This window comes from Columba livia, chromosome 1, assembly GCF_036013475.1.
Source record: "Columba livia isolate bColLiv1 breed racing homer chromosome 1, bColLiv1.pat.W.v2, whole genome shotgun sequence".
Lineage (NCBI taxonomy): Eukaryota > Metazoa > Chordata > Aves > Columbiformes > Columbidae > Columba > Columba livia.
In genome coordinates, this window is record NC_088602.1 from 169,605,809 (window position 1) to 169,616,277 (window position 10,469).

Here is a 10,469-nt window from a genome sequence, read left to right on the forward strand (position 1 = left end):
CCAGGCGTCACAGGAACTAAGACAAGATGATGATATACAAGACTTAGGGGCTGTATAGCAAGATCATTTACTCAGAGCTCCCCATATCTAACGCAGCCAGCTCTTCACACCTTTTCCAGGCCAGATCTGTTCACCTGAGCCATTTGAGCCACCATAACTTGGCACTGTCATTGAAAGAATTTGCTCTGTCCTTTCCCCATCCCCACACCTACACAGCCCCTTCCCTTGTGCTGTCACAAGTGTTTAGCTACATTTGGCCATTGCGAACAGGGGCTGGGAAACATATCTGGCTTTAGAACCCACCAGTATATACTTACGCATTTGCTTCCATATTTTTGCCAGGTATGTTTTAAGCTGAACTCAGTGCTGTATTCAGCTCAGTTCTCTTGTGCAGCCCCACAGGGAGGGTTGGCGTAGGAGTGAAAAAGAGCAGCAGAGAATAAAACAATTTATCTTAGCGGTGAAGCTAATTCATGGAGGCTTAAAATGTTTCTGAAGCTACAACCCCTGCTAAATGGAAATCCATTGCCAGGCAGACATATTCTCTCTTTGTCCCTTGAAATGCATGAGGTCAGAATCAAAGTGCCACGCATAGCCTAAATTAAAGCAATAGTAAGCTGGGAAAATCAGTCCATCTCTTTTGAGATGTTCCCATCCCTGAAGGAGACCCCTGTTACCCAGTGGTTTGCAACCTCTAAAAATTTGTGTACGCTAAATGTTTTCTAATGGACATGTGGATCCAGGGCAGTGAATTTAAGCCCATCGACAACAGATTTGGTTTGCTTATTTTGCTTCTGCAAATGCATTAAGAGCAGTCTATCAGTCATTGCAGATCCACATTTGTTGGTTACAAACCAATGATCTAATTTGTTCTTAAATTCTGCACTGAGGATTGCCTGTGTGAAAGATTTATGTGACTGAAGACTAAGTAGGCACTCTGTGACTGGAAAAGAAAGATAAAATCTGCTGATAGTTAAGAGAGGAAGTGGTGTAAAATCTTTCTGATCATTTAAGCAACACCGGGAAACAAGAGCTCGTTCTTCCTGAGGTAGCTGATCTTTGAAACTGCTTATATGAAAATGGCTGGGAGTTGGGAACAATTACCTGATTAAGTGCAGCAGGTAGCATATGTTAAGCAGGAAAAATGAAGTTCATCTACAATAACCCCCATTTGCACCCCTTCCCCACATGTATGCAGCAATGCACTCAACCTGATTCTCCCGTTATTTTAGTCGGCATAAATCAGGACCAGCTTTTGAAATCGACCTTAATTACACCAGGAAAACAAACAAAATAAAAATTCGAGCTGAAAAACAAAAGGGCCCCACTGGCAGGCACAGCAAGACGCACCGAGAGCCCGCACCGCGGGGCGCTCCCGCGTCCCTGCCTGGGCTCAGACCCACAGACAAAGCCCTGCGCACCTCTGCGCAAAAAGAGCGCAGCGCCGGGCGAGCGGCCGCGCAGACAAAGCGGGAGCGCTGCAGCATGCGGGATCGCGCAGGGCTCCCTCTGCGAGTGGGCTGGTGGTGGTGGCGGCGGCTGCCTTTTTTTTTTTTTTGCGTGTGAGAGTTAATTTTTTTTTTTTCTCTCTTCACCAACTTCCTTCCTCCTCCAACTGCCAAAGCTCAGAGCTGAGCGCTGAGAGCAGAGGAAGACCCCGGTCGCAGGCGCCGCTGAGCCGGTGAGTAAAAGCCCCGGCGATGGGAGGACGGGGGGGCCGAGCAGGGGGAGAGGAGCGGGCTCACCCCCGTCTCCTTCTTCCCTGCCGCCGCGTAACTTTGCGCCTTTGTTCCCGGCGGCTGGCTCCTTTACCCAGCCTTGCCCGGGGAGACAGGCAGGGCCCTGCTTGCATCGGAGGGGGAAGTCGGGCTCTGCAGTGTCATGGGGTGGAGGGACAGAGGAAGGGCAGGCAGCCCCCGCACCCCCGGGGTGGCGGGAGGGCCCCGGCGGGTGACAGCGGGTGTATCCCTGCGGGGCGGTACCCGGCTGCCCCTGGGGGTAGCTGGGCGATGGGCTCCCTTTTAGTCCTCACACCCCAGCGGGGTGGGCTGGGGAGGCCAGGGCTGGGGGCGCTGGTGGGGCTGGTGTGTTTGTCCCCCATCGCGGAAAACTGCGTCCTCCCTGCCAATCACGCTTCCTGGAGATAAGCCCTCGATCAGGGGGTGGTTTAGGGGAGTGAATTTGGTGCACAGTGAGAGGGCAAATAAAATTATGACCCTATGACATCGGTCTTTGTGCACAGCAGCAGCATGGGGGAGGGGGGTGTTAAGGAGGTGACCACTGTCCAACCTGTCACCTGCCCCCTCCTGCTGCAGGTGCAAGTTCAGCCACCCACCCAGGCACAGGCAGAGCCTGGCTGAGAGATGCTGACACCCCTTGTCAGGATGTGATTCCTGCTTTACCTCTTTCTCTGGCAGGGGGTCTCTAATGTTGTCCCTGCCCCTCTCCCCACTGCTTTGTGGGTGCTGTCAGACCTCAGAGGTGCAGGTGTTGCATGACTGTGGGTTGGGGCTGCAGGAAAGCAAGAAAAATGTGGTGGGGCAGGGCATAAATCACCCAGCTTTCTCCTTGAGTAGAGCATTTATAGGGTTAATTTTCTCATTTTTGAGAGGCTGGTGGACAGAAGGCCATGGAGGCTCTCCATCTTAGCCCAACCCTTGGCTTCAGGCACTGACACAGGAGCCAAGGGACACTGACAATTGGACACCGACATTCTCACTCTGGGGAAGCACTGATGCCTGAGCTCAGCAGCATGTCTTAGCTTGCAGAGGGACTAGTCTCAGAGCTGGAGTGGGTAGAGGCAGGGGCCACTGAGATGTGAGCTTTTCTGTTGGTCAGCACCTGCCTAGGAATTTGGCAGGAAGGAAGGGTCAGGTCCATAACTTGGGGAGAAATGCCAGAATCAGGTCTGATTGATGCCATCCTGAAATGCTTGTAAGCCAGGGTTTTTTCAGCCCAGACAGCCTGACTGGTGCTGTTCCCCACAGGTTCTCACTGTTGGCACAGTAGGTTGTCTATCCATCTCTCTGGGTCTCTGGGAGGTTTTCAGAGCCTAAAAGCATCCCCTCTCAAGTGAGTCACCCCCACAGACTGACAGGGAAGGTCTCTGCAGCATCTGTGATGCAAAAAGAAGGTCTGAGGGATGGGGAGCAACCAGCTGGTCCAGCCCTGACTCTGCCTTGTTTCTGTGTGTGGCCAGATATCTCTCCCTCTGCTGTGATAAACCACAAAATCCCCTGTGGAGGATGGGGACAGGCAGGCAGCTCTGCTCTGTGGTTGTAGTAGTGGCAGATGCAGCCTGGTATCACGAGACAACTTGGGAGAGTGGAAATGATTCATATCTGCATCTGGAGCCCAAGTGGAAGGCAAGACCTGGTGGTGGCTGCCATGGTTCATCATGTCCCCTTCCTGTGCTGAGTGTAGGATGGCACCGAGGGGATCGCCTGGCTTTGTAAGGTGACTGTGCTATGGCTGCAGAGCAGCAGGGCACAAGCAATCACTGCTTTCATGAGAAGGCTTCTGGTTTCCTTCCTCATGAGGACAAGCTCAAGGGCCATTGCCCATGGTACACAGGTCCTTCTCACTGCGAGGGTGAAGCGTGAACTCAGCTAAGGTTATTCAGCTACTGGGACCTGCTTTCTTTTCTGTCCATTTGATTTGGGATTCCCTTTTATTTCCCAACTGCCCGCTCTGCACCAGTTCCTGACTCTCCACAAAATGCCATTACGAAGTAGTCTTGCATCAGGGCCATTGCCCATTAGCATGCTCCACTGAGTCTTCCTGTTGCTGTGCTGCTCAGTCCTTCTCTCTCCCTTTTTTAACATGTTAATATACCCCTCCTTAATTTTTTTTTCCACTGGAATTACACTGGGAGGTCTGCGTATTACTCATTGTTGCCTGATTTCACATGCTGATTCACCCTGAACTGTTGCATATATACTTTTTTGTGTATTTCCTTTCTGTTTTAACGAATGAGAAAACTATGCTGCCAGCTCCCAATATAACTTTTGGGATCAGGGGCAAATGTTAAGGCCACAGCTGCAGAGAAGGGTAAAGGACTTGCTGGGGAAATTGCAGTTAAGCAGGCAAAAGGGAAATTTTTAGTAGGGCCACTGTTGAAGAAGGAGTTAGTATAAGTGGAAGTGAACTGAATGGTCTGTGTAGCTCGATCAAATTCCCTTGCTCCCAAACAGCAAGGAATGGCTTGGCTGCTTGTGACAACCACTGCTGTACCAGGAGGGCACTGCTCTGTTTTTCAGCCTTTCTCTGAAGACTGGGAAGGTGGTGGTTAGGACCACGTGGCTGGCTCTGCGAGGCAGGCAGCTGACTAAGGGGGACCTGGGACAGCACTGCTCACCTCTCCTGCCTGTCTCCTGTTCCTCCACCCCATGCCCTGCCTGCCCATCAGTTCACCTCTACCCACTCTGGCTCCCATTTGGGTTGCCACCCAAGCAGCTTCTCTGCCCTCCTGTGTTCAGCAGCATGTGTCCCTGCTCTGCTGGCTGTGGGGTCCAGCCATCCTGCCTCTTCTTTCCAAGAAGCCTCACTGATGCAGTGCAGGTACGCAGGGCTGCTCTGCAGCTGGGCTGGATGCAGTCACCATTGCGCTTCCTTACTCAGTGGGAAGGAGACCTGATCGGTGTGTGAATTCAGCTGTTCCTGGGAGCAGGCACTGGGAACACCAGCAGATAGACTGTGGCGAGTATGTTTCCTTGAGGGCTTCAGCAAACTTGGTAACGTAAGGGAGTTGTTGTCAGATATTTGCTTTTTGTATGAAATGCTGCGTGAGCATGGCTTTTAACCTGTTATGAGAGGGTAAATGAAACCTCTGGCCTTGTCTTTATTCATGTCTGCGTGTGGCAGTGGCTCTTTGTGCAAGATAGCTGGTGAGAGCTGAAACCTTGTACAGTGGCTTCTAATTGCAGGGTTGCTGGCCAGCAACCGCGCTGCAGCATGGCTGTAAATCACTCTGGCTTCAGCCTCCGCTCCCGCACCTCCTCCCCGGGAGGGAAGAATGGTGTAGGTCTGCGTGTGCGCATGGTGCCTGCAGGGAGAGGAGCGGGGGTAGAGGGGGATTGTGTTCGAGCCAGAATATCAGCACGGCAGTGTCAGGATTGCAGCCGATCACCGTCGCCATTTGCCTGTAACGATTCTGCTGCGTTCGGCACTGGGCAGCTGCCTGCCTGCCCAGGGGACTGAACCACACTGTGCCCAGACCAAGTGTCCCCAGGGACACTACTCCCCTGCAGAGCAATCCCACTGACTGCCCCCTCCTCTGCTGCCCAGACCAAGTGACCATGACTGAGAAGACCCAAGAACCTCATGTGGAGGAAGATGATGATGAGCTGGATGGGAAACTCAATTACAAACCTCCTCCCCAGAAAACTCTGCAGGAGCTGCAAGAGTTGGACAAGGATGATGAAAGCCTTGCTAAGTACAAGAAGTCCCTGCTGGGAGATGGACCTGTGGTAGTAGGTAGGCTGGGGCATGCTGATGGGAAGGGGCTGGGGAGATGCATTGCAATAGTGTGCTGTGGGGATGGGACAAGGTGGACTGAAAGAAGAGACAGCATGTGCTTCTGCTGCAGGACTGGAGATGGTGGAGAGATGCATGTAAAGGAAGGTGCTCTAAGCGTTAGGTGTAAGGTTACTAGGGAGTGCTGGAATCAGAAAGGGACTTGTGTGGGCCTTGGAGGACTCCTGAGGGGTTAGGAACATAAGGGGACCAGCATATGCTTAAAGGGAGCCTTGTTACTCTGAATAATCTTAAGAGGGGAGTCTCCTGTAGTGGAAAGACCTCCTCTAGGTATTAGGATGGAGGCTGGAGGGATCCATATTGAAGGACTGGGGCTGATGCGTGGTCCTATTGTCCTAAGAGAATCCTGGCATTACTGGGTGCTCATGAAGTACAGTTTCTGTGTGGGAAAACAGCCCCATTTCTTTGGTGTCATTCCCCTCCCCCTGCATTTAATTTTGCAAGCTGACAGCTTCATCCTGACTTTCCTTCCTGCAGACCCAACAGCTCCCAATGTGGTGGTCACCCGACTCACCCTGGTATGTGACTCTGCTCCAGGACCGATCACTATGGACCTTACAGGTAAGCACAGACTCTGTCATTTGGCACAAAGGGAAAGAAGCAAAGGCCCTGGCATGCTTTATATTGAAAGGAAGTTTGCCTTTGGGACGCTACAGTGGGCTTTAGAGGAACTCTGAGGACATCTTAGCTTTGTTTCTTATTTTAAAGTCTGCACATATGGAAAAGAAAAGGAGATGTAATTGAGGAGAGTGTCAAGGGTCTGGAGTTTCTCCTGCTTTATCCTCTTTCTTCCTTTCAGTGAGACCTCATGAGCACAAGGGATGTGCATGCCTTTGGGTAATGAGCTGTTTTGAAACTTCAGAATCGAGCAATACTGCAGTTCCGGCTCCTGGGGACATGGGCAGAGAACCAGGCTTCACCTTATATGGGCTTTTCTGTAGAGAGAGGAAGCTGGGCCCAGAGGAGCAGAGAGGTTTCCTGTTCAGCTGAAACCATGCAAAGCCCGGGCAGCCTCACAAGCTGAGCAGGAGCTGCAAAACATGGTCCTCTCACCCCAGCCTGGGGTGAATCATAGAATAGTTTGGGTTGGAAGGGACCTTCAAAGGCCATCTATTCCAACCCCCTGCAATGAGCAGGGACATCTTCAACTAGATCAGGTTGCTCAGAGCTCCGTCTAGCCTGGCCTGGAATGTTTCAGGGATGGGACATCTACCACCTCTGGGCAACCTGTGCCAGTGTTTCACCACCCTCATTGTAAAAAATTTCTTCCTCATGTCTAGACTGAATCCCCTTCCTTTAGTTTAAAACCATGCACACGCTCCTGCAGATGCCCAGCAAGTCTGTGCATAAATATATTTGTGTATATGTGCACAGACCTGTGCTTGTTTAGTCATTATCTTCATAGATGTGGACACAGACAGATATATATGCCCAGGCCCAGACCTATCTGTGTATGTGCTCTCACAGTGCAACTGATTATGCAGACCTCTGCATACTCATTTTGCAGGTGTGCCATCTTTTGAAGGGTTGCTCATCTCCATCGCCAGTCTTGGCCCCATCGTACCATTTGTGGTGTCTTCTTGCTGTGATACGTTTAGTTAACAACTTGATATTCTCCTTACAGGTGACCTTGAAGCACTCAAGAAAGAGACATTCGTGTTAAAGGAAGGAGTGGAATACAGAGTCAAGATCCACTTCAGAGTGAGTTGTTTTCCTTCTGGTTGCTTCTCATCAGTTGCGGAGGCCAGTCACTGGCAGTCTGTCAGATAACTAGAACCAGGCAGCATGCCTGCCCAAAAGCTGGGCCCTTGTAAAGCTCTTGTAGCTTCAGGTGTCATTCTACCCAACAAGGGACCAGGTCTTGCTAGGGAATTGCTTCTGCTTGCCACCCCTTGGGAGAAGCTGCTTTCTATCCACTCATAGTGGTGAACCACAGGGGGTTTGGAAGCCAGATGGGTAGTTTTGGCTGAGTTTGGCTTGGCTTTTCAGCCACCAAAAAGTCCTTAATTCACACAGAGAGGGAATGGATAGGGAGGAGAAGACATGAAGTACTGGTTCAGTCCGCATTGCTGGGCTTCATGTATGCATAAAAAAGATTCAATACTGTAGCATTTGGCTGATGACACCTGAGTTCTTCTGGGTCACAATATACCCAAAGGGGGTCATTTCTCCCCTTGCCCATTAACCAGTGTGTCAGCCCTTTCTTCTGTTTCCAGCTGAAGATGAAACTAGGCAGCACTGCAGTGTGGCATCCAGCACTGAAATGATCAGCTCCACACATTTGTTGCAGACAAAGCTGGCTTTGGCAGAGAAGACAAAAAGGGGGGAGGACGGTAGTTCTCCTGAAATGGAGGAGGGAAAGTGTTAATGTTGTGGGCTCCATAGGAAAGATTTCCCTTCTTTTCTGAGGCTGGCTCGCTGTCTCAGAGATGACTTTGTCCTCGGAGACACCTCCAGCTCTCCTTTGTGCTATGAAATATTTTCATCTGTATCTGAGCCTTGTTGACAGGAGGTGCCTGGAGCTAGGCAGGTTATTCTAACTCCCTTAGTCCCGAGGCTGGTGAGAGCTGGCACCGTGTGGATTCTTCCCTGGGATGTAAAAGGATCTGCCCATCTTGTTTCCACATTGAGTAGGGAGGCAGTGTATGCTGGACGGAGACAGCAAGGGATACATCCAAGTGATTGATGGGAGATTTGAGGAAAGATTATGAACTGTGTCCCTCTGTCTATTGAGGAGAAATTTGCCAGCTCCCTATGTAGCTTAGAAGGCAGCTGGGGGTACTCAGCTAATCTTGCCCACCTGTTTGTGCTGGAGGAATGACTTGTCATCTTCAAAGTCAGGGAAAGGATGGGGAAGTGCAGTTGATGCGCGGAAGATGCTGTACGTCTCCAGATGCCTATGGAGAAGTCATGTTAGGACTCCCCACAATGTGTCTTGTGCTAAGCCTTTGAGAGCAGTGGTGCAGGGAGCTAAGATGGTTATGTCACTAAGCAGAGAAAACAGTAGCAGGTACAGAAACAAAACCCTTCCCTTGACACTTACTTCTGGTCACTTCTTGCAGGTAAACAGGGACATTGTGTCGGGACTGAAATACGTGCAGCACACCTACCGGACAGGGGTGAAAGGTAAGAGACTTTTGTGCGCTGCACAGCAGTGCTCCTACCACCATGTTCCCTCTGCTCAAAGAAGTGTTTCTGCAGCTCTGGGCTGAGACAGAGCCTCTTTTGGCCCTGAGGGCCCCCCCTGTGCTGCCACAGGAGGCGAGTCTTCTCAGCAGAGTGCATTAGTCTGCACTCTGCATCACCCAGGCCAACTGTTTTCCATTCCTGTGTAAACTCAATACAAGCTGCCTCTGGTATCTGTATGCTACACCAATGTCTGCAGCAGCAAAGGCCCCAGAGACACTGTTTAGACAGTGCTTGCCACAGATTTCCTCTCCATACAGAGCTCTTCAGCTTCCCCCAGCCTCCTGTAGGGTGGCTTAGCCCATGTGGAGCTTCCCACCCCCTGAAAGCTCTTCCAGATGCAGTTGGTAAAATTCACAGCTGCTCTACAAAGCTTCCTGCTGTCTGTGGAGCCCTGTGTTTGCTCATCACCACTCCACTTTGTGCAGTGCTGCCCTGCCTGGACAAGGCAGAGGGAAGTCCCCTTTTGCACACACACATCTCACATGTGCATTTTTGCATGCAACCACCTCTAAGGCTCCAGCATCCTATTCGTCACACATAAGTGGTGTCTTCTCACCAGAAAAGAGAAGTAGCAGGAGATCGAGAGAGATCTCAAGCCATATGCTGAGTATACCCACTCTCAGCAGAACATAAATGAGAGAGTACAGATTGAGTTGCCTGTCCATCTGCCCATTCATCCATTTATCCTTCCAGCTGTCCCTGTACTTCATGAACTCACTTTTTCCTCTGATTCTGTTCCCCTTGCTGACACAAATGCCCCTTTCTCTCCCCACTGTCTTCTTTCTGTCTGTGATCATGCTTGTGGCTTCATCTCTCCTTTATCATTCCCCACCTGAGGGGCTTATCCCTTGTGGGTTGTTTTCTCCTAGTGGACAAAGCCACGTTCATGGTTGGCAGCTATGGGCCACGGCCAGAGGAGTACGAGTTCCTGACACCTATTGAGGAGGCTCCTAAGGGTATGCTGGCTCGAGGCAGCTATCACAACAAGTCCTTCTTCACGGATGATGACAAGCACGACCATCTCACCTGGGAGTGGAACCTGTCCATCAAGAAGGAATGGACAGAATGAGTTCACCCAGTTTGCCTTCCCCCTTCCCATCCCCTTGCCTCCTGCACCAGTCACCAGGTGGGTCATGCCCACCACGCTGCTCCTTCCTGCCATCGTGGCCGGCCACAGCCCTGGCAGCCCTTCTCGTGGGTGCCGGGGCTCTGTGCCAGCATCGGTTGATGCACAGGCCTGCAGGCGGCCTTTGCTGCTTCTTCTGATACACTGAAAGTAACCCACCCGTCCTCACCACCACCCCATCATGACATGTAATGGGTTAAATTGGGAAGCATTTCCCTCCCTCTCTCCCAGTACTTCCTCCTGCTGCCTCCATCTGTCCTGTACCAACTTCGGTCCCGGAAGTGCCTTTTCTAGGAAACAAGATCACCTGGCAGGGCAGACTGGTCCCTGGAAAATCCCTATCCGAGTTATACTTGCCATGTGCTCTGACTCATTGTAAATGGTTACTTACCTCCCACATAGTCTCCTGGTCTGTATCTGGTGCCCTACCCCATTAAAATCCATCCTCGTGCAGGCAAAACCAGTCAGGGGGAATGCAGCTAGATGCTGTAACAAGACTTCAGTGTCCCAAGAATAAAACCAGTTTCTTTCTTCTTTTCTGCATGTGTGACATTCTTTTCTAGAGTATGCTTTTTGGTGGTGTGTATGTGAAGAATGCATTATAGGAAGGTTTAAGAGT

The 10,469-nt window shown here is 51.1% G+C and overlaps 1 protein-coding gene across 2 annotated transcripts; it reads left to right on the forward strand.

Annotated features, from left to right (window-relative positions):
- The first annotated feature begins 1,371 nt into the window (after positions 1–1,371).
- Positions 1,372–10,387, forward strand: ARHGDIB (Rho GDP dissociation inhibitor beta). 2 transcript variants are annotated; one of them, XM_021282808.2, is made up of 7 exons: positions 1,433–1,681; positions 4,621–4,702; positions 5,287–5,475; positions 6,013–6,096; positions 7,160–7,236; positions 8,598–8,661; positions 9,594–10,387. In XM_021282808.2, exons 3-7 carry the CDS (start codon positions 5,298–5,300, stop codon positions 9,791–9,793), a joined length of 603 nt encoding a protein of 200 aa, XP_021138483.1. In that variant the 5' UTR covers positions 1,433–1,681; positions 4,621–4,702; positions 5,287–5,297; the 3' UTR covers positions 9,794–10,387. The 2 variants fall into 2 exon arrangements, with proteins under 2 accessions (XP_005515133.1, XP_021138483.1); XM_005515076.4 differs by lacking the exon at positions 4,621–4,702 and having other exon boundaries at positions 1,372–1,681.
- Positions 10,388–10,469: the final 82 nt, after the last annotated feature.